Source organism: Oncorhynchus mykiss, chromosome 21, assembly GCF_057628025.1.
Source record: "Oncorhynchus mykiss isolate SJ-2025 chromosome 21, ASM5762802v1, whole genome shotgun sequence".
NCBI lineage: Eukaryota > Metazoa > Chordata > Actinopteri > Salmoniformes > Salmonidae > Oncorhynchus > Oncorhynchus mykiss.
The window spans coordinates 8,160,308-8,185,500 of record NC_143042.1 but is presented as its reverse complement, the minus strand read 5'-3'; the positions used below and the strand labels follow the sequence as shown (position 1 = coordinate 8,185,500).

Here is a 25,193-nt window from a genome sequence, read left to right as displayed (position 1 = left end):
TTATTGCTCTCTGCTTAGTCATTTCCACAGCTGTGCTACCAGTAATAAAGACTGTTTTATTAATCATAAATACTAAAAGGCATTGTAATTGGACTCATTAAAATGTCCCTTAGCACCAGAGAGACTTACGCGTTCGTTCTTGGGGCCTGCAGTATATCATACAGTATAAGGGACAATTTTAACGTTGATCGTAAGGGGTAAAATGAGCATGTAGTCTGTCTTTGGGGGGCTGTGAAGGAGTATGTGGCTATGGATGTAGACTTGACAGCAGCTGGTTTCAGGTTCAAGTCTGAGAAGGATCTCTGCTACCGACTAAATCAATTTACATTCGATAAACATACTGTCGGAGAAGGGGGGATTACACAGTACATGAAAAAGCTCTCTTTATCAATAAGTGCATCTTCATACAGTTGAAGTCGGAAGTTTACATACACTTATGTTGGAGTAATTAAAACTCGCTTTTCAACCACTCCACAAATGTCTTGTTAACAAACTACAGTTTTGGCAAGTCGGTTAGTACATCTACTTTGTGCATGACACAAGTAATTTCTCCAACAATTGTTTACAGACAGATTATTTCACTGTATCACAATTCCAGTGGATCAGAAGTTTACATGAACTAAGTTGACTGTGCCTTGAAACAGCTTGGAAAATTCCAGAAAATTATGTAATGGATTTAGAAGCTTCTGATAGGCTAATTGACATAATTTGAGTCAATTGGAGGTGTACCTGTGGATGTTTTTCAAGGCCTACCTTCAAACTCAGTGCCTCTTTACTTGACATCATGGGAAAAATCTAAATAAATCAGCCAAGACCTCAGATTTGTTTTGTAGACCTCCACAAGTCTGGTTCATCATTGGGAGCAATTTCCAAATGCCTGAATGTACCATGTTCATTTGTATAAACAATAGTACGCAAGTATAAACACCATGGGACCACGCAGCCGTCATACCACTCAGGAAGGAGACACATTCTGTCTCCAAGAGATATACGTACTTTGGTGCGAAAAGTGTAAATCAATCCCAGAAGAACAGCCAAAGGACCTTGTGAAGATGCTGGAGGAAACAGGTACAAAAGTATCTATATCCACAGTAAAACGAGTCCTATATCGACATAACCTGAAAGGTCGCTCAGCAAGGAAGAGGCCACTGCTCCAAAACCACCATAAAAAAGCCAGACTACAGTTTGCAACTACACATGGGGACAAAGATTGTACTTTTTGGAGAAATGTCCTCTGTTCTGATGAAACAAAAATAGAACTGTTTGGCCATAATGACCATCGTTATGTTTCGAGGAAAAAGGGCGAGGCTTGCAAGCCGAAGAACACCATCCCAACCGTGAAGCACGGGGGTGGCAGAGTCATGTTGTGTGGTGCTTTTTCTGCAGGAGGGACTGGTGCACTTCACAAAATAGATGGTATCATGAGGCAGGAAAATTATGTGGATATATTGAAGCAACATCTCAAGACATCAGTCAGGAAGTTAAAGCTTGGTCGCAAATGTATCTTCCAAATGGACAATGACCCCAAGCATACTTCCAAAGTTGTGGCAAAATGGCTTAAGGACAATAGCCATCACAAAGCCCTGACCTCAATCTCATGGAGAATTTGTGGGCAGAACTGAAAAAACATGTACGAGCAAGGAGGCCTACAAACCTGACTCAGTTACACCAGCTCTGTTCAAGAGGAAGGGGCCAAAATTCACACAACTTATTGTGCGAATCTTGTGGAAGGCTACCTGAAACTTTTGACTCAAGTTAAACAGTTTAAAGGCAATGCTACCAAATACTAATTCCGTTTATTGTAAACTTCTGACCCACTGGGAATGTGATGAAAGAAATAAAAGCTGAAATAAAATCACTCTCTCTACTATTATTCGGACATTTCCCATTCTTAAAATAAAGTGGTGATCCTAACTGATCTAATACAGGGAATTATTACTAGGATTAAATGTCAGGAATTGTGAAAAACTGAGTTTAAATGTATTTGGCTTATGTGTATGTAAACTTCCAACTTCAACTGTAAATGTGTCCGTTAAGCAAATTCAGTGTCATAACCACAGAGAGATATAGATATTCTTCACTTTCACTTCCTGGATGTTGTTGTTGGCCCGGCCTCAATTCTCATCGCTGATTGGCCGGTGGGAGTCACTGGGGGACACTGGGATAGCAGACTGCAGCTTCTTTCAGTTTCTCACACACATTGTGGGGAAAAGTGGGAAATGTGTTTAGGCAACGTTACAGTAACAGTAAGTCAATCTGGGTTGGGGAGGAAAGGGCCCAGAACTGCAAGAGGACACCATTCAATAGCTAATGAGAAAGTTTTATTCTGAATATACTGTATTTGCACATGAATAAGCATTTTCCAGGATTATAAACATTACTATTTTCTTTCTTTCGTCCGAGAATAATAACAGTATCGTACAAATTTATACATGACTGATTCAGGTGAATCAAGTTCCACAAAAGTGTAACATCTTAAAAGCACAATCAAGGAAGATTGACGCGGAGGCCCACCAATAGCCTGTCAAAAAGGAGTCTGACAAGGGGAGATTAGTGGACATGTCCACCAATGGTCTGCCATGAAAACGCTGGCAGAGAAAGATTGGGGGGCGGTCCCACCAATAGCCTGACATAGTGTTGCAGGCATGGAACACTCCCCTTAAAACACACTGAGAGTTCATGATAACAAAAAAAGAGTCCAGAAAAAGCATAACCCACACAATCCACACAGAGAGCACCACAGCATCAAAAAACACATCCAATCACTCTGCTAATATGTTATTCCTGAGGTGACAGCATCTGATTTTAGCCCTTAGAGTGGCATGAAATAACCAGACACCATTTCCCAAGGGTCTAGCCTGGTCTTGAATGTGACAACCTGTGACAGAGGAAAATATATGTATTGTCACATACACCGGAGAGCTGCAGTGAATTGTGTTGTTTTACAGGGTCAGCCATAGTAGTACAGCGCCCCTGGAGCAAATTAGGGTTAAGTGCCTTGCTCAAGGGCAAATTGACCGATTTTTCACCTTGTCGGCTCGTGCATTCGAACCAGTGACATTTCGGTTACTGGCCCAATGCTCTAACCGCTAGGCCACTGCGCTCACTCAGACCAGGGCGGTACCAAATGCTGTCTCCTCAAGAGAAAGGCAGTAGAAGCTGTATCGTTATCGTTATCATATCATAAACAAACACCCAACAAACCCACGTTATTATGCTTCCTATCCCAACAATACACACCAAAGCAGGAGAAGAAAGAGGGTACTTTATCTCATTGCCTGCCACTGATACAGTATCATGGCATTATCATGCAACACAGGGAAAATAGATGAGATTTGCACTTATTCAATCCTAAACGTTGCATAAACGTTAGTAATAGGTTTCCCGGTAAACAGAGAAAGAGAGTCCTATGGCACTTGATATTCTTGAATGTTCTTAGATATTGAGGGTCTTAAATACAGGATGTTAGTTAGTTTCCCCACAGAACATTGAAACAACCAATACGGGACCCTAAATGTCACCTCAGACCACTCGTATAGTTTCGGACATGACAGCAGTCCGCCTTTGGTGATGGTACTCGAGTTTCGCCACATAACATATTGGCAAATAATCATAGCTTAAGACTGGGATCATAACAAAAGTCCCCTTCCTCTTCAGTGTTTCAGAGAAATGGAAAAAGTCCAGATGGATTTTATTCTGGTTGACGTAAGAACGCTTTGTAATTATAATTTAAGCAATGATAATGAGGTGTGGGAGAAGTATTTGAATGGCACTAGAGACCACACAGCGTAATCATGTAGTTTCCCAACTCTACACTGAATTGACTATGCGGTTTCCTGAGTCCATATGCCTCTGTTTTCAAAGGAAACAATGCGTGAATGTTTCTGACATTACCCCAAGGCTCCTTTAAAGTCCCTGTTTTGGCAGTTGTTTGCATTTTCATTTACAGCAATTAATTCAATGAAGTATTACTAATACTAGTCTTAAGCAAGTTATCGGAAACTATGATTGTCAATTGTTATCGAATCGATTGTCTGAAATGATCTTGTTTAGTGCTTAAGAGGTCAATTCAGTGCCAGGAACTCCTCTATATTTTCTCTACAACAGATCAGTAACACTAAATCGACCATCAGATCACGTCCCAGTCGAACAAGCTGAATTGCATCATAAAGATAAAAACGTTTTTTTAAAGCACAGCATGTCTACCATGTCCCTCTTGTGAACCATGTTCAAAAATTAAACAAATACAATCCATTTAGAGAGGAATTGTTGATATTCTGACATGATAATAAAACCGCGTTTTAATAAAACCGTTTTTCCACAACGCTGAATAAAGAAACTTAACCTTATGTCTCTTTCACTCAAAGTTATTCCACTGCATCGTTTGGCTAGGATGATTGACGGGTCCAGATTTGGTCCTGAATAAAACGAGGCACATTTCTGTTATTTCTCATGTAGTATGTTGGTAGCTGTTCTTGTGGGGAAATGAGTTAGCAGGTGTATACCATAGTATAGTACACTCAGAAAGACAGTATCCTATTGTCAATCTGTCTTGAATCTCTAATTCATAAAGTTATTAAAGTACCAGAACCACAAGGCACACAGAAACTAAGAAAGTACAACAGGACTGATATCCACACTGATATGAATGAATTTAGATTGGAGTGTATTGATCGACATTTCCAATAGGTCTTAAAGCAATTTACGTTTTGAGGGGGAAATTGACTTTGCAACGAGGTGCAATGGTTTTTGATTTGGGGAAATGTTCTCTTCAATAGCGGGCAGAACATTGTGAGAAAGACAGATCCTTGAAGTTGCAAGTCACTTATTCAACGATACTTAAATCAAGAAGTGAGACATGAGCAAGCACAAATAAACTGTCATGTACCAAGTCTACATTTCCTACATCCCTCCTACTCTTTCTCTTCATTTTATATCCATTGCATTGACACATTGAAATCAATCAAAAAATAATGGCATTAAAGCCAACATTACACACTAGCATGCAGCTATGCCCTTCATCCTAATAAAAAACAAAAACAAACTTATATATTCAAATAAATACCAAACACATCAAGTTTCCTTCAGGTCAGTAGCCACACAGTCAAATAAATACCAAACACATCAAGTTTCCTTCAGGTCAGTAGCCACACAGTCAAATAAATAAAGCTAAAGGGTTTGTCTGACTAAGAATCAACATGGCACTAGAGATTAGACCAATGAGCGCACTAGAGGCCAGCCGGGGTGCCCTGATTGGTCAATTGCACTTTGGCAATGATGGTTAGTTCAGAGGGACCAGATACCAAGATGGTAGGACCCGACATTGACCATTTGTGGTCAAGGTTGAGGGAGAAGTGGTTGACCGCAAACAGAAAGGGATCAATCACTTCAAACAGGAGATAGTAAGTGGGGGCAAAAGGGTTCATATGTGACCACATGTACGTGAATGAATATGATCGTTGTACACCACATCTATACAAGGACAGCAGCGTGAATGTAAATGTGTTGCTACTTTTAAATGGGAGTTGAAACGAACAGAATAATGCCAACAGCACCCCAGTGTAAAATAAAAAACATTCTGATTTCTGACTTCCTATTAAACAACTTATTGCAACTTGAACAAAACAAACACACATTTCAATACTGAGTAACAAGCCACTGCAAAAGGTTTAGAAATAAATAAATAACTTTGTGACAAACACAACGGGACTGTTGCGAAGGGCAGCACTGTTTCTGGCAGTGTTGAATACAAATCAACGGGGATCTCTTTTAGAACATCACAAAAAAAAAAAAAAACCTAAAAGGAACCCAAAATGAAGAGGCAGTCCTTTCACTTTCCCCCTGGCACTGTAAGGCAGTCCAACCTGTAGCATTTGCAGGGTTGTCATCGTCGAGCCAAACAAAGGTCAAAGTTCACCACTCAATCACCTCGATCTCCCTAGCTCAGATGGCTGGAAGCTCAGATGGCTGGAGGGGAAAAGCCAGGGGTCAGGGGTCAGGGATGAAAGTTCTCGCTTAGAATTTATTTTACATCCCGCCGATGTTAACTTTCCTCACTTTCTCCCACCCCTGGGTGAAGAAATGTAACGAAACCCTTGAAAAACGCAAATATCCCAAAAAGAAGATCTGTCAGGAAGTGGTTTCAGATGTTTTTTTGTTTTAGCGTTCGGCGTTTTGAGGCGGCGTTGCATGCCGGTTGCCGGGGGCAACCGAGGTCTTCAGAGGTCACGAGGGGACGGCGTGGTGAGTTGAGCCGGCCAGGAGCCAGAGCAGGGCCAGCTGCAGCGCCACCATGGCCAACAGGGACGGGCTCAGAGCGGACGCCCCACCACAGTCAAAGTCCTCCTCCTGTGACCACGGCAACAAGAGGGGAGGAGGAAGGTGGCAGGGAGGAAGGTGGCAGGGGGACAAGTTAGTGACAGACACAACCCTGCTGACTAAAAGATAATTGGTTCAGTAGGGGTACAACAGCCCAGTATGTCTTACATATTCATAAAGCTACTGTATGTTTGATGACATAATAGCAAGGTATAATGGTACTAGACTGCATATCCACATTGAATAGAGATTGGGGTATGTATGGAATAATTGTAATCTGAGTATGGAATAATCCATGTCGGATTCTCTGATGTCTGATAATCTGTACAGCTCTATAGAGTGGAGCGTAATAGCAAAACATTTTCAGGCATGTATCATTTTCTACATCATAAAATAAATAAGAATTTGTTAGAGTTAAATTAGGAAGCAAGGGCCTGCGTTAGCTAGCATCTAGATTAGTAAACACGTCAGTAGACAAACAGACCGATAAAGAGAGATGGAAATAAATACATAGTATGATACAGAGAGAGAGAGAGAGAGAGAGCGAGAGCGAGAGCGAGAGAGAGCGAGAGCGAGAGCGAGAGCGAGAGCGAGAGCGAGAGAGAGAGAGAGAGAGAGAGAGAGAGAGAGAGAGAGAGAGAGAGAGAGAGAGAGAGAGTGCTTGATGGGACTGACCCGAGACAGCACATGAACAGTGGCGGCAGTAACATGAGCAGAGAGGAGGCCAATGGAGAGCCTGCGCTCGTCGGGCACATGTGCTCATCCTAACCATCAACAGCCAATCAAAGAGCAGGAAAGAAACAGAAACAGAGAGAAAGAGAAAGTCATGCAGCAAACATTCCACAGTTAGCAGTTAGAAAGTCCATGTGCAAAGTGAATGGGCAGAAGAACGGAGAAAACAGAACACTTTGTGGAAAGGTGAAGAGAGAGAAACAGAGAGAAGCATCTAGGTGTGTGTGTGTGTGTGTGTGTGTGTGTGTGTGTGTGTGTAATAAATAGAAAGAGTGCAAGCAGAAGATGTTAACACCATCATGAAACTTTGAGAAACCAAAAGGTTTGCCACTGGGATAAGACGAGTCTGAAAAACAAACCAAAGCATTCAAGTGCAGAGATTTCACACACAAAGGATTTTAGTCATTTACACTACATATTTGCTTACTGTTGAACCATACAGTGCAGTATGTCAATACCTGGCAATAACTTGTATTTGTGTGGGAAATCTCTGCACATACAGTAATCCAAAGACAAGAATAGAGAAAGAGGCAGCCATTTTGAGTAAAAGATGGAACATTAACAAGAGAACTATGCACATTGAGAAAAGCACATGCATTGTGAAAACATATTAGTGTATTGTGAGTTTTGACATTGTGACGTTACATTTGACGGTTGCCATTTTTAAACACAGAGGATGACAAAATAATGACGTGACCTACCCTCTCGTTGTTGTCGAAACAGGCATCTGGACCTTTTCGGAACCTTGGTTTCTCAGCCATTTCACATGGGTCTGGTCCCTCAGCTACATCAACCCATTTAGGAAATAAACCATTGGTTCTGGTAGCTCAATTGGCTAGAATATATCTACTGAACCAAAATAGACACGCAACATGTGAAAAGTGTTGGTCCCATGTTTCATAAACTGAAATAAGTTATCCCATAAATGTTCCAACAAAAAGCTTATTTCTCTCAAACTGTGTGCACAAATTTGTTTAGATCCCTGTTAGTGAGCATTTCTCCTCTGCCAAGATAATCTATTCATCTGACAGGTGTGGCATATCAAGAAGCTGACTAAACAGCATGATCATTATCCAGGTGCACTTAGTGCTGGGGGCACTCTAATATGTGCAGTTTTGCCACACAACACAATGCCACTGATGTCTCAAGTTTTGAGGGAGCGTGCAACTGTCATGATGACTGCAGGAATGTCATCTGCGTGCTCGTCATCCTCACCAGGGTCTTGACCTGACTGCAGTTCAGCATTGTAACTGACTTCAGTGGGCAAAGGTTCACCTTCGATGGTCACTGGCACACTGGAGAAGTGGGTTCTTCACAGATGAATACCGGTTTCAACTGTACCGGAAAGATAGCAGACTGATGTTTGTTGATGTCAACGTTGTGAACAGAGTGCCCAATGGTGGAGGTGGGGTTATGGTATGGGAAGGCTCAAGCTATGGACAATGAGCACAATTGCATTTTATCGATGGCAATTTGAATACACAGAGATACGGTGACGAGATCCTGAGGCCCATTGTCGTGCCATTCATCACCTGCCATCACCTCATGTTTCAGTATGAAAATGCACGGCCCCACATCACAAGGATCTGTACACAATAACTGGAAGCTGAAAATGTCCTAGCTTTTCCATGGCCTGCATACTCACCATACATGTCACCCATTGAGCATGTTTGAGATGCTCTGGATCGACGTGTGTGACAGTGTATTACAGTTCCCGCCAACATCTAGCAACTTTGCACAGTCATTGAAGAGGAGTGGGACAACATTCCACAGGCCACAATCAACAGCCTGATCAACTCTATGCGAAGGAGATGTGTCATGCTGCATGAGGCAAACAGTGGTCACACCAGATACTGACTGGTTTTTTGATCCACCCCACAGGTATTTGTGACCAACAGATGCATATCTGTATTCTCAGTCATGTGAAATCCATAGATTAGGGCCCTTATAACTCAGTAAAATATTTTAAATGTTTGCATGTTGCGTTTATATTTTTGTTCAGTGTAGTACTTGCATCACCAGATATTGTGGGCACAGAATTAAATGGAACACTATTATATTGTATCTCTATGGCTGTATGTAACCCACTTTGTGGCCACACATACCCAATCTGTATCACTATCCACTTTGGATTGAAGTAAATTACCATATCAAATTAAATATCAAGCCATAACACTAATCGAAATGTGAAAGAACAATCGGAACAGATGCTTTCAGAAAGACATGGAAAAACCACGTCATTTTTGGAGCAAATCAAATAGTCTCCCCTGAAACCCTTTTGGCTGCCATTTTGAATTTATGTGAATTTTCATTAGGCTCCTTGTATAATTGGCTACAGCCCTGGTGTGTTGGAGGGGATATGATGGATTTGATTGTAAGCCTTTCAGAGTGGATTAGCCTTCGCTATCATCTGCCACAGAGAGAGACAGGAGACTGAGTCAGTACAGGTCTGAGTTTGGTTCAACAGCCATAGAGAGAGACAGGAGACTGAGTCAGTACAGGTCTGAGTTTGGTTCAACAGCCACAGAGAGAGACAGGAGACTGAGTCAGTACAGGTCTGAGTTTGGTTCAACATCCACAGAGAGAGAGACAGGAGACTGAGTCAGTACAGGTCTGAGTTTGGTTCAACATCCACAGAGAGAGACAGGAGACTGAGTCAGTACAGGTCTGAGTTTGGTTCATCTGTAACAGAGAGAGAAGCCAGTCAGTCAGTACAGGTCTGAGTTTGGTTCAACAGCCACAGAGAGAGACGGGAGACAGTCAGTACAGGTCTGAGTTTGGTTCAACATCCACAGAGAGAGACAGGAGACTGAGTCAGTACAGGTCTGAGTTTGGTTCAACAGCCACAGAGAGAGACGGGAGACAGTCAGTACAGGTCTGAGTTTGGTTCAACATCCACAGAGAGAGACAGGAGACTGAGTCAGTACAGGTCTGAGTTTGGTTCAACAGCAACACAGAGAGAGAGACAGGAGACTGAGTCAGTACAGGTCTGAGTTTGGTTCAACAGCCACAGAGAGAGACAGGAGACTGAGTCAGTACAGGTCTGAGTTTGGTTCATCTGTAACAGAGAGAGAAGCCAGTCAGTCAGTACAGGTCTGAGTTTCACTTAGCCATAGAGGAAGTTCTGATCCATTGAGGAATATGAAAAATATTGTACTCTGCTTGTAAAAGTCAAGAATATAGGGACCAGTAGGATAAAAGAAAAAACCTGTACAACTGTACACCTTTTAATAATTAAACAAATAATAATCTAGTTAGATGTGATTATTTTAAGAAGAGTCACTGTATATACAAAGACCAGTAAACTAGAACTAACAGACTGTAAGTAGTACAGATGAACTACACAACTACATTAGACATGAATATATTACTACTGTATTACAATATTAAACATTAGTGCTCTATTGACTGTATGTTTAAAGGATACAAGGCTGCTCGGCCTGTATTAAGGGCTTGTGGTCACATGACATGCAGGTGAGCTTGGCGTCGGCGATGACGAACACCAGGTTGGTCTTCCACAGCTTCTCAGCATGGAACATCCTGGATCGAGACAGAAACAAGACACAGGGGAGATGCCATGAGACATGGCATTGGGAAAGACAGGGTACTACAAGACTAGGGTTGAAAAATTCCTGAAACTTTCCCTAATGTTCACATGTTTTCCAGAAATCCCGGTTGGAAGATTCCCGGAATCTAATTATATTTCAAGTGAAACACCCGTATGTTCCAATGAGAACATAATTGTCTGAATGGGTTGAGTTGAGTCGACCTACCAAACATAAGCTGCATCCAACCTTGAAGGGTCGGTGTGAGGGCAACACTGTCTGCTTATATATGGTCCAAGCTCTAGTCCTAAATTACACCGGCCTCAGACCATAGCAGACCATAGCGGAAACACAGGCCGGCAGTTTTGAGTTTAGACAAAAATTTACCTTCTTTATGGTGGTTGTTAACTGGCGACGTATGCGAAGCTAATGCACAGCAACACAGTGCGGCAGGCACCCCATTAGACAGCACGAGGGAGCCTTAAAACAGCAAACGCACCGCCAAGATTGTGGTCTGCCTTGCAGCATACTGACTCTACCTCACCTTCAAGGCATGTGGAGTTTACTACCTCCTCGGCCCAGGGAACTCCACTTTGTCATTAGAGTGACGGATTTATTCGGTTGAGTGCAATTGCACTGGCAGCACAGCAGACCACTAGCAGCACTAGCAGACCACTAGCAGACCACTAGCAGACCACAAGCAGAGCACTAGCAGACCACTAGCAGACCACTAGCAGCCCTAGCAGACCACTAGCAGCACTAGCAGACCACTAGCAGACCACAAGCAGAGCACTAGCAGACCACTAGCAGCACTAGCAGACCACTAGCAGAGCACTAGCAGAGCACTAGCAGACCACTAGCAGACCAATAGCAGCACTAGCAGACCACTAGCAGCACTAGCAGACCACTAGCAGACCACTAGCAGACCACTAGCAGCACTAGCAGACCACTAGCAGCACTAGCAGACCACTAGCAGAGCACTAGCAGAGCACTAGCAGACCACTAGCAGACCACTAGCAGCCCTAGCAGACCACTAGCAGCACTAGCAGACCACTAACAGACCACAAGCAGAGCACTAGCAGACCACTAGCAGCACTAGCAGACCACTAGCAGAGCACTAGCAGACCACTAGCAGCACTAGCAGACCACTAGCAGCACTAGCAGACCACTAGCAGACCACTAGCAGCACTAGCAGACCACTAGCAGCACTAGCAGACCACTAGCAGAGCACTAGCAGACCACTAGCAGCGCACTAGCAGCGCACTAGCAGAGCACTAGCAGAGCACTAGCAGACCACTAGCAGACTACTAGCAGCACCAGCAGACCACTAGCAGACCACTAGCAGACCACAAGCAGAGCACTAGCAGACCATTAGCAGCACTGGCAGACCACCAGCAGACCACTAGCAGAGCACTAGCAGACCACAAGCAGAGCACTAGCAGACCACTAGCAGCACTAGCAGACCACTAGCAGACCATTAGCAGAGCACTAGCAGGCCACTAGCAGACCACTAGCAGACCACTAGCAGAGTACTAGCAGACCACAAGCAGAGCACACCAAGACTATATAACAAGAGTACTTTAGAATGAAATCGCACATAACCTGTGTGAAGAAGTTGTTTGTAGTCTCAGTGATTTAGCTATGTGGTGGGGTGGAGGGAATGAAGGTGCTTGTAGTCAATTGAGGGGTTCTGATTCCCAAGATTCTTTGCGTCCAACATTAAACCCACTGTGCCTTCCAGCCTGGCCAAAAGTAGTGTACTACAGCCAAAAGTAGTGTACTACCACATTGCCATTTCAGATGTATACACAGTCATTAAAACCAATTGTATGGCAGCACCATCTTTAGATAGGATCCTATGCCCTATTATTGGAACTAAACTGTCAGAGGTAATATGGGTCAAGCACATTCCACTGTCTTGAATCTGCACAGCTGGTTTAGAGCAGGCCTGATAGCAATCAGCCAGTGCCTTTTCCCCACTGAGCCACATAGAATAATGTATTCTATTGAGGTAGAGTTGTACTTGGCTCTTGGTGGGTTCATATATAATAAGTGTGACGAGCAATGATCCCTCTAATTTCTTTCGGCACTGAGCAAATTTCAGGTCTGCTGAGCGCAAACTTTCTGTGCAACATCTGGTGTGTGTTTATTGTGAACACTGAGGCTGAACTCGCTTTAAGTTACAGTTTCAACAGTGGCCAAGTAGGCTACTGTGGCTATTTGATCATAATGTAGGCCTATCAGAGTGGTCTACCATCAAAAACAATGGAGAAAATGCACCCCATAACATTTTAACATGGAAATAGCTGTTCTATCATTCAGCCTACAGTAGCAGCCAATGTGTGGTGTTCAATGTAGGTCTACATTCCATAAGACTTTTGTAAAAAAACACGCAGGACTTGACATGAACCTGTTTATCCACTTGCCCTTCATACAAGGTGACTGAAAATGTATTGTTTGATGCAAGAAACCACTTAACAAAATAAAATGCTTTTTTATTCCCATACCATTATTACAGAGAATCAGACAAATGATGCTTTGATCTCAAAACAAGCGTATCTACTCCCAACCTCTCATGCTGTAAGCACAGTCCAGTCGAAAGTGAACGGCACAGATCCATATATGGCAAAGGTCTATTTGCATATGTCTGATTCTACTGCAGTTCTGATTGGTTATGCCGCACCGTAGAATAGAGTGTGGACCTGAGTCGTGCATGTCAATGCAATAGAATCGTACTCCAATGCGCTCTTCCTACAAGAACATTTCTTGCATAATTCGTTTTGTTTCGGTATGTTGCATTGAAAGTGGGTAATATTGTATTTATTTGATCACAATTCCCAAATTAAAGGGACATTTTGATAGTATTAACTAAAGGAGAGAACTAGAATGTTGAGTGAAGTTCCATCTCGTGCTCTGTGTGGCAGTTCCAGAGGATTGTTGATGAGGTTTTACCAAGGTTATGTTCAGTTGGGTACGCAATACCAAAATGTTTTGCAATGGAAAATGGAATACTATGTTGTTATTGGACAAGTTTAGGTAGTGCCTACCCATTAAAAAAAAAATCTCCCTACTGTAAAGGACCCTGGAGTGTGTAAAATAGGTTGCAGTGAATGACAGCTCTCACCTGGAGCAGTTTTCACAGTCTAGTGTTCCTCTGAAGGACTTTTCCTCGTTGTCATAGAAGTATTGAGTCTGCTCCGTGATACAGCTCTCCTTGGACATGTCAGGTATTTCGTCATCAGTGTCTGCTGTGGAACACACAGCACGCGCACACAAATGCAGCACACACGCACGCGCACAACAGACACGCACACAAACAAACAAACAGATTGTCAAGGATCCAGCAAGGTAGGGGTTATGTCCATAGAACACACCGTGTACATTCTCAAGTTCTGAGAAGACAAATTACTGTTCAGTTGCTCTGGTAGCCAAAACATACAGAAATCCATCTACATTTGAACAATGTTATTTCTCAATTAATATTCCTGGCATAGCTCATCATTGCTTGATGAATAACTTGCTATGCTCTGAGAATACCGTCATTGCTTTCATAACAACAGCGCCAATACTTTTATTAAGGGCCCATCAAGCTAAATAGAAAAGGGGCATTTTATAACAACGTGATTTTTTATGAGATCATACTTAACAACCTAATTCAAAACAAATGTTTTAGAAGAGTCGGAAATCTCACCTGCGTGCAGGAAATTAGGGAATGCTATGCTAACCAATAATTGCTGTAGTATCGACCTGTAGGGAATCAAAGTACACAAATTAATACCTCTTGACAGAACATCCAACATCCTGTCCGTGACAGGAAAAATACTCACATACTGTATCATCACAACCCACATTTCTTACAGATTTTCATTCAGATGGCGAGTTTATTGGCTTTTAGCGAAAGAACCGCAAATGTCATAATCAAAAAGCCTTTGTGTGGAAAAATATGACAATGTGTTAGCCTCCCTGTAAACAAATCTAATTTTATTGGACATATTGTAAGACACACAGCGAATGAAATCAGGACAGAAGGCGAGCTGGTGTAAACAAAGTGCTCTGGGACCTGTAGAATGCTTACACAGATGGCCCACAGACTGCCTCTGTATTTTTACATCTGCATTGGGAACAGTGTTAAAGAACCAAGAGTTGGGTCTCACCAGGCTGCTGCTGATGCTAACCATCCAACGTTCAAAATGTCTGCTATGGTGGGCTGCAAGGGACAAAAAGGTTGGGTATTACAAAACACATTACAAAAACATATTTTCACATGGTGAAGCCCAAGCGTAACTTCAGGTAATCGAAACAACTCCCAATAACTAAACATTCCATGTAAAACAGCACATTTTAAACTTGGGCTTATACCTTTTCTAAACATCCTGATTGTGCTGGCAAAGCGAGTCTCGAGCCGAGGCATTTGCCAAGTGCGCGGACACCGACTCAGACAAGCCAGACAAGATTTTGGAAGGGAATTAGCACAGAGCCCACCACAACAGATGCTAGTGTAAATCTACAAAGTGAAAAGGAACAACAAGTAGGTTCCCGGTTTGACTGAAAAAACAACCATGTTGTTTTGATTATGATTAGCATGCAATGCTCTGGTCTAGTGACTCAGGCCTGTGTCCTTTCTTTCCAGGTTGATAGAGTTTGGTCATCAAGGGGAGCTAACTAACCATGTTAAAAGTCATATCAAATTCCAATCAAAAGCTATTATCTACATCTTTGATCTACTTTTGTAGTCAAAATCTATTTGTCAGTAACAATGAAAATGTAGATCAAAGTCTACAAAGATTCTGTATGTTAATTAACAAACGTATGATAAAAATCTAGACCCAACATTGACCTAAATAATTCTGTAAATGACTTTAAATTAAAGTGATAGATCACTCAAAAAGTGTGTCAGAAGACTACAGACCACAAACGTTGTTGGTTGTGTAGATCCAGCTTTAGATGTGCTATCTTAATTTTATCAATATTTTGTTGCAGAGAATTTTCCATTGCAAATTAGGTAGGTTTAAAAAGGCCTCTAAAGTTTGTAATTTCTTTTTCAAAATGTGAGACTATGTCCTAACAAAAAATGTATCAACCACTACAAAAATGTGCATGAACTTTAATCCACATTTCCTGTTGCTGCAGGGTTAACAAAGAAACTCTCCTTCCAGACTCACATTAAGCATCTCCAATCCAAAATTAAATCTAAAATTGTCTTGTCACTGGTCACCCCCAAAGCCAATTCTTCCTTTGGCCTCCTTTCCTTCCAGATCACAGATCACTGCACCTGTACATAGCCCATGTGTAAATAGTCCATCTAACTACCTCATCCCCATACTGTATTTATTCATTTATCTTGCTCCTTTGCACCCCAGTATCTCTACTTGCACATTCATTTTCTGCACATCTACCATTCCCGTGTTTAATTGCTATATTGTAATTACTTCGCCACCATGGCCTATTTATTGCCTTACCTCCCTTATCCCACCTCATTTGCACACACTGTATATAGACTTTTTATATTGTGTTATTGACTGTATGTTTGTTTATTCCATGTGTAACTCTGTGTTGTTGTTTGTGTCGAACTGCTTAGCTTTATTTTGGCCAGGTCGCAGTTGTTCTCAACTAGCCCCAACTAGCCTACCTGGTTAATTAAATAAAGGTGAAATAAAAAAAATACATGATTTTTTTTCCTGCTGCAAGAAACTGTCCAAATGAAGATGCATGTGTATATACCTTAAATTAGATTGCCTCAAACCAATGGGAAAGACGCGCACAAATAGCCAGATCTACACAACAAATAGCTTTAAACATGGACTTATCACCTTATCAAATAGCTAGATCTACACAACAAATGTCTTGAGACATGTCACCTTATCAAATAGCCAGATCTACACAACAAATGTCTTGAGACATGTCACCTTATCAAATAGCCAGATCTACACAACAAATGTCTTGAGACATATCACCTTATCAAATAGCCAGATCTACACAACAAATGGCTTGAGACATGTCACCTTATCAAATAGCCAGATCTACACAACAAATGGCTTGAGACATGTCACCTTATCAAATAGCCAGATCTACACAACAAATGGCTTGAGACATATCACCTTATCAAATAGCCAGATCTACACAACAAATGGCTTGAGACATGTCACCTTATCAAATAGCCAGATCTACACAACAAATGGCTTGAGACATGTCACCTTATCAAATAGCCAGATCTACACAACAAATGGCTTGAGACATATCACCTTATCAAATAGCCAGATCTACACAACAAATGGCTTGAGACATGTCACCTTATCAAATAGCCAGATCTACACAACAAATGGCTTGAGACATGTTACCTTATCAAATAGCCAGATCTACACAACAAATGGCTTGAGACATATCACCTTATCAAATAGCCAGATCTACACAACAAATAGCTTGAGACATATCACCTTGATCTTAGACGACGTTTGACGTCTAAAAACATCTGACAAGTTTTGATTTTAGAGTGAACCATCACTTTAAACTACAATTCTGTGGCTTGTTATTCCAAATGTTCAATACCCCTTTAAGATCCCATATTACAACAGCTTCAAAATAGTCTTAGCGCCACCTAACACTCAGTCCACTCCAAGTGTTACCCAAAGACATTACTCTGACTAATCCATTATTTTCAGGAGGCCTTTGACTGCTCAAACGGCTCTTACTCGTTATCCCGCATTTCCCCTGGTGTCCATCTAATCTGTATTTATGGTTATTTCTGGTCCTTTGGTGACGGTGTGTGTGTATGTGTGTATGTGTGTGTGTCTCTGGCTTATGTAACTCACCACGTAGACTGAGCGCAGGCCCGCCGCGGACCCCTTGCTCTCCCTCTTGGGGTCGCAGACCGACTGGTAGTCGTACGTCTTGTTGAGCGTGAACAGAGACATGTTGACCAGGTTGACCATGAGGATAGGGTCGATCATCCCGAAGAACTGGCCGATCTGTAGGGGGGGGGGGGGGGATGTGCAAGCGCATTGCACATGTAAGATCCAGTGGACGCAGAACAGACACTTATGCACATGAACACACACAGATTGACGCAGATACATTGGACGTACACACACACACAACACACACACACACACACACACGCACCACACATCTGCGACCACCTGTGAGTTCCCAGTGCCCATATAAACATTTATAATAACATTTCTGAAAATAAATACAAATAAAACAGATAGGTGCAGTGAAATGTGTTGTTCTAAAGGGTCGGCTATAGTAGTACGGCGCCCCTGGAGAAATTAGGGTTAAGTGCCTTGCTCAAGGGCACATCGACAGGTTTTTCACCTTATTGGTTCAGGTATTTGAACCAGCCACCTTTTGTTTACTGGCCCAAAGCTCTAACCACTAGGCTACCTGCCACTCTTTATAATTGACGGATATACACTGAGTGTACAAAACATTAAGAGCAACTTCCTAATATTGAATTGCACCTCCTTTTGCCCTCAGAACAGCCTCAATTCGTCGGGGGCATGGATTATAAGGTGCCGCATGCATTCCACAGGGATGCTGGCCCACGTTGACGCCAATGCTTCCCACAGTTGTGTCAAGTGGGCTGGATGTCCTTTGGGTGTTGGACCATCGTTGATACACACGGGACACTCAAATCGGTGCGTCTGGCACCTACTACCATACCCCATTCAAAGGCACTTAAATATTTTGACTTGCCCATTCACCCTCTGAATGGCACACATTTAACCTGTCTCCTCCCCTTCATCTACACTGATTGAAGTGGATTTAACAGGTGACATCAATAAGGGATCATAGCTTTCAACTGGATTGACCTGGTCAGTCTATGTCATGTTTTGTACACTCAGAGTATAACCCAGGTGATTTGAGTAAAAATCCTGTCCAGGACTGACCAGTCCAGAAATAACCCTCGCTGATAGGCTAGTGTGGCTAACCATTTCAAAAAGGTTTTCCTTAGCATTTTTTTTGTTGATAGGATTAAAAACCCAAACGCTTTAATCTTGGTGAAGTCATCTCAGCTCTCATGAGCACTCGGACACACACACATTTTTAAAACACACGCACACATGAATGTGCTCTCTCACACACACACTCCCGCACATGTACTCCCGCGCACGCACACAATCACACACAATCAGTAAATCACCCATGGCTCACCCAGCTAATATGTAGCAGTGGGATTCAATTGAATCAAATTAACACAGTATACCAGGAAGCCTAAATGAACATGGAGGAAGTGGTCGTGGCACGTCTAGACACCCTTTCGGTGTGATAGCACCTTATGTGTGTGTGCGGGTGTATGTGCGTACGTCAGAGCAAGCGTACGTGATAGTGTGTGAGTTTGTGTGTGTGTGTGTGTGTGTGTGTGTGTCTGCTAGAACCAAAAAAATGCCCTCCTCTTCCGCTATGCAAGGTCGCGGTGAGCAACCCCAAAATCACACCACTCCCCTCATTTTGGACCCTGAAACCCCAAGATTCTGAGAAAGAGTTGGTTATGGCTCACCACGTCTATCATAAGGAAATATAAATCAATGCTTCTATAAAAACCTGTCTCCCCTTTCCCTGTAGAAAAACACAAATAATGAATTAACAGTCACAGATCTGTCGGCTGGGACCCGCCAGGACCCCCTGGAGAGGGAGAGCCGTACCTCCTGTAGGAAACATGATTTAGGGTCGAGCGGCCTTCTCCAAACAAGGAACCCTCGTTTTTTAGTGCTCCTGCCAAACATCTAAAGGGGACTGATTTATCCAGCGCACACCCTGATTGGGGCCTGCAGCCTGAAAAACATTTATTCAAGTGGTAGGGTGAGGGGCCCACACTGGGTGTAGTGTGTGTGTGTGTGTGTGTGTGTGGGGGGGGGGGGGGGGGGGGGTATGGTGAAGTTAGGTTCAGATAGGGTTTGAGTGGGTTGAAGTGCACATGGGGTTAGGTTGTATAAGGTTGGAACATGTTGGGTAAACTTAGTCGGGATCAGGTTGATTTGAGTTGGGCCAGTGTTGACTATGGGTTGAGTACGGCTGAACAAGGTAATATCAATGGAATAAGAGTCGGATGAGAGTGACTCACCTGACCGATGTATTCATCCCGATTGGCCATGACTAGGAATCCCCCATCATCCAGGATGACACAGTCCACATGCTGGAATCATATAGAGATAATGGGATAAACCATCATCATATAAGGGGAGGTAGTATTGGATAATTCTCAATCACTATTTGCAGGCTTAATCAAGTCATCTTAATTCAATAGTTGTATTTGTCTTAAAATTCTATCGCCAATCAAATAATCATATTTAATATAACTGTATAATCAATCAAATTATCTTACCTCATCATTCCTCTGACAACCACAGATCTCGTCCTTACACTGTAGAGACAAGAAACGGTTTTCATTTCAGACACAAAGAGTTAATTAAGAGTCATTATGAAATAACGTCACTCTACTTACGTTCATCTTCAGAGTAGCATTGATGAAGTTGGTCATCCAGGTATTGATGTCCAGTTTCACTCCCACAACTGCAATCAACCACACAACCACAACAACATTACAGTTCCATTATGGTGTGAACTAAACAACCACCACAACATTACAGTTCCATTATGGTGTGAACTAAACAACCACCACAACATTACAGTTCCATTATGGTGTGAACTAAACATCCACCACAACATTACAGTTCCATTATGGTGTGAACTAAACAACATTACAGTTCCATTATGGTGTGAACTAAACAACATTACAGTTCCATTATGGTGTGAACTAAACAACATTACAGTTCCATTATGGTGTGAACTAAACAACCACCACAAATTTACAGTTCCATTATGGTGTGAACTAAACAACCACCACAACATTACAGTTCCACTATAGACTGAACTAAACATCCACCACACCATTACAGTTCCATTATGGTGTGAACTAAACAACCACCACAACATTACAGTTCCATTATGGTGTGAACTAAACAACCACCACAACATTACAGTTCCATTATGGTGTGAACTAAACAACAACCACAACATTACAGTTCCATTATGGTGTGAACTAAACAACATTACAGTTCCATTATGGTGTGAACTAAACAACATTACAGTTCCATTATGGTGTGAACTAAACAATCACCACAACATTACAGTTCCATTATGGTGTGAACTAAACAACACTACAGTTCCATTATGGTGTGAACTAAACAACCACCAAAACATTACAGTTCCATTATGGTGTGAACTAAACAACCACCACAACATTACAGTTCCATTATGGTGTGAACTAAACAACCACCACAACATTACAGTTCCATTATGGTGTGAACTAAACAACCACCACAACATTACAGTTCCATTATGGTGTGAACTAAACAACCACCACAACATTACAGTTCCATTATGGTGTGAACTAAACAACCACCACAACATTACAGTTCCTAAACAACCACCACAACATTACAGTTCCATTATGGTGTGAACTCAACAACCACCACAACATTACAGTTCCATTATGGTGTGAACTAAACAACCACCACAACATTACAGTTCTTAAACAACCACCACAACATTACAGTTCCATTGTGGTGTGAACTAAACAACCACCACAACATTGCAGTTCCATTATGGTGTGAACTAAACAACCACTACAACATTACAGTTCCATTATGGTGTGAACTAAACAACCACCACAACATTACAGTTCCACTATAGACTGAACTAAACATCCACCACAACATTACAGTTCCACTATAGACTGAACTAAACATCCACCACAACATTACAGTTCCATTATGGTGTGAACTAAACAACCACCACAACATTACAGTTCCATTATGGTGTGAACTAAACAACCACCACAACATTACAGTTCCATTATGGTATGAACTCAACAACCACCACAACATTACAGTTCCATTGTGGTGTGAACTAAACAACCACCACAACATTACAGTTCCTAAACAACCACCACAACATTACAGTTCCATTGTGGTGTGAACTAAACAACCACCACAACATTACAGTTCCATTATGGTGTGAACTAAACAACCACCACAACATTACAGTTCCTAAACAACCACCACATGATTACAGTTCGATTATGGTGTGAACTAAACAACCACCACAACATTACAGTTCCATTATGGTGTGAACTAAACAACCACCACAACATTACAGTTCCATCATGGTGTGAACTAATCAACCACCACAACATTACAGTTCCATTATGGTGTGAACTAAACAACCACCACAACATTACAGTTCCATTATGGTGTGAACTAATCAACCACCACAACATTACAGTTCCATTATGGTGTGAACTAAACAACCACCACAACATTACAGTTCCATTATGGTGTGAACTAAACAACCACCACAACATTACAGTTCCATTATGGTGTGAACTAAACAACCACCACAACATTACAGTTCCTAAACAACCACCACATGATTACAGTTCGATTATGGTGTGAACTAAACAACCACCACAACATTACAGTTCCATTATGGTGTGAACTAAACAACCACCACAACATTACAGTTCCATTATGGTGTGAACTAATCAACCACCACAACATTACAGTTCCATTATGGTGTGAACTAAACAACCACCACAACATTACAGTTCCATTATGGTGTGAACTAAACAACCACCACAACATTACAGTTCCATTATGGTATGAACTCAACAACCACCACAACATTACAGTTCCATTGTGGTGTGAACTAAACAACCACCACAACATTACAGTTCCTAAACAACCACCACAACATTACAGTTCCATTGTGGTGTGAACTAAACAACCACCACAACATTACAGTTCCATTATGGTGTGAACTAAACAACCACCACAACATTACAGTTCCTAAACAACCACCACATGATTACAGTTCGATTATGGTGTGAACTAAACAACCACCACAACATTACAGTTCCATTATGGTGTGAACTAAACAACCACCACAACATTACAGTTCCATTATGGTGTGAACTAATCAACCACCACAACATTACAGTTCCATTATGGTGTGAACTAAACAACCACCACAACATTACAGTTCCATTATGGTGTGAACTAATCAACCACCACAACATTACAGTTCCATTATGGTGTGAACTAAACAACCACCACAACATTACAGTTCCATTATGGTGTGAACTAAACAACCACCACAACATTACAGTTCCACTATAGACTGAACTAAACATCCACCACATGATTACAGTTCCATTATGGTGTGAACTAAACAACCACCACAACATTACAGTTCCATTATGGTGTGAACTAAACAACCACCACAACATTACAGTTCCATTATGGTGTGAACTAAACAACCACCACAACATTACAGTTCCATTATGGTGTGAACTAAACAACCACCACACCATTACAGTTCCATTATGGTGTGAACTAAACAACCCCCACAACATTACAGTTCCATTATGGTGTGAACTAAACAACCACCACAACATTACAGTTCCATTATGGTGTGAACTAAACAACAACCACAACATTACAGTTCCATTATGGTGTGAACTAAACAACCACCACACCATTACAGTTCCATTATGGTGTGAACTAAACAACCCCCACAACATTACAGTTCCATTATGGTGTGAACTAAACAACCACCACAACATTACAGTTCCATTATGGTGTGAACTAAACAACAACCACAACATTACAGTTCCATTATGGTGTGAACTAAACATCCACCACAACATTACAGTTCCATTATGGTGTGAACTAAACAACATTACAGTTCCATTATGGTGTGAACTAAACAACATTACAGTTCCATTATGGTGTGAACTAAACAACATTACAGTTCCATTATGGTGTGAACTAAACAACCACCACAAATTTACAGTTCCATTATGGTGTGAACTAAACAACCACCACAACATTACAGTTCCACTATAGACTGAACTAAACATCCACCACACCATTACAGTTCCATTATGGTGTGAACTAAACAACCACCACAACATTACAGTTCCATTATGGTGTGAACTAAACAACCACCACAACATTACAGTTCCATTATGGTGTGAACTAAACAACAACCACAACATTACAGTTCCATTATGGTGTGAACTAAACAACATTACAGTTCCATTATGGTGTGAACTAAACAACATTACAGTTCCATTATGGTGTGAACTAAACAATCACCACAACATTACAGTTCCATTATGGTGTGAACTAAACAACACTACAGTTCCATTATGGTGTGAACTAAACAACCACCAAAACATTACAGTTCCATTATGGTGTGAACTAAACAACCACCACAACATTACAGTTCCATTATGGTGTGAACTAAACAACCACCACAACATTACAGTTCCATTATGGTGTGAACTAAACAACCACCACAACATTACAGTTCCATTATGGTGTGAACTAAACAACCACCACAACATTACAGTTCCATTATGGTGTGAACTAAACAACCACCACAACATTACAGTTCCTAAACAACCACCACAACATTACAGTTCCATTATGGTGTGAACTCAACAACCACCACAACATTACAGTTCCATTATGGTGTGAACTAAACAACCACCACAACATTACAGTTCTTAAACAACCACCACAACATTACAGTTCCATTGTGGTGTGAACTAAACAACCACCACAACATTGCAGTTCCATTATGGTGTGAACTAAACAACCACTACAACATTACAGTTCCATTATGGTGTGAACTAAACAACCACCACAACATTACAGTTCCACTATAGACTGAACTAAACATCCACCACAACATTACAGTTCCACTATAGACTGAACTAAACATCCACCACAACATTACAGTTCCATTATGGTGTGAACTAAACAACCACCACAACATTACAGTTCCATTATGGTGTGAACTAAACAACCACCACAACATTACAGTTCCATTATGGTATGAACTCAACAACCACCACAACATTACAGTTCCATTGTGGTGTGAACTAAACAACCACCACAACATTACAGTTCCTAAACAACCACCACAACATTACAGTTCCATTGTGGTGTGAACTAAACAACCACCACAACATTACAGTTCCATTATGGTGTGAACTAAACAACCACCACAACATTACAGTTCCTAAACAACCACCACATGATTACAGTTCGATTATGGTGTGAACTAAACAACCACCACAACATTACAGTTCCATTATGGTGTGAACTAAACAACCACCACAACATTACAGTTCCATCATGGTGTGAACTAATCAACCACCACAACATTACAGTTCCATTATGGTGTGAACTAAACAACCACCACAACATTACAGTTCCATTATGGTGTGAACTAATCAACCACCACAACATTACAGTTCCATTATGGTGTGAACTAAACAACCACCACAACATTACAGTTCCATTATGGTGTGAACTAAACAACCACCACAACATTACAGTTCCATTATGGTGTGAACTAAACAACCACCACAACATTACAGTTCCTAAACAACCACCACATGATTACAGTTCGATTATGGTGTGAACTAAACAACCACCACAACATTACAGTTCCATTATGGTGTGAACTAAACAACCACCACAACATTACAGTTCCATTATGGTGTGAACTAATCAACCACCACAA

General features: G+C 41.6%; 1 protein-coding gene and 1 long non-coding RNA gene across 4 annotated transcripts in view; one reads left to right on the top strand and one right to left on the bottom strand.

Moving 5' to 3' along the window:
- The first annotated feature begins 374 nt into the window (after positions 1–374).
- Positions 375–5,435, top strand: LOC149972965 (uncharacterized). The gene is made up of 2 exons (XR_016490131.1): positions 375–5,088; positions 5,140–5,435. It is a non-coding gene; the product is annotated as an uncharacterized LOC149972965 (long non-coding RNA).
- LOC110499865 (voltage-dependent calcium channel subunit alpha-2/delta-1) overlaps positions 2,300–25,193 on the bottom strand; it is a 158,583-nt gene continuing 135,689 nt past the window's right edge. For 2 of the 3 annotated variants that reach the window (XM_090213652.1, XM_090213654.1), the window contains 10 exons: positions 20,041–20,108; positions 19,921–19,959; positions 19,660–19,731; positions 17,405–17,560; positions 14,750–14,802; positions 14,287–14,342; positions 13,720–13,843; positions 10,478–10,590; positions 7,752–7,834; positions 2,300–6,348 (listed from right to left, as the gene is read on the bottom strand). In XM_090213652.1, the coding sequence (XP_090069778.1) occupies positions 6,226–6,348; positions 7,752–7,834; positions 10,478–10,590; positions 13,720–13,843; positions 14,287–14,342; positions 14,750–14,802; positions 17,405–17,560; positions 19,660–19,731; positions 19,921–19,959; positions 20,041–20,108 (887 nt within the window). In that variant the 3' untranslated portion in view covers positions 2,300–6,225. The remainder of the gene's footprint in view (positions 6,349–7,751; positions 7,835–10,477; positions 10,591–13,719; positions 13,844–14,286; positions 14,343–14,749; positions 14,803–17,404; positions 17,561–19,659; positions 19,732–19,920; positions 19,960–20,040; positions 20,109–25,193) is intronic. The other variant, XM_090213653.1, reaches the window with a different exon arrangement.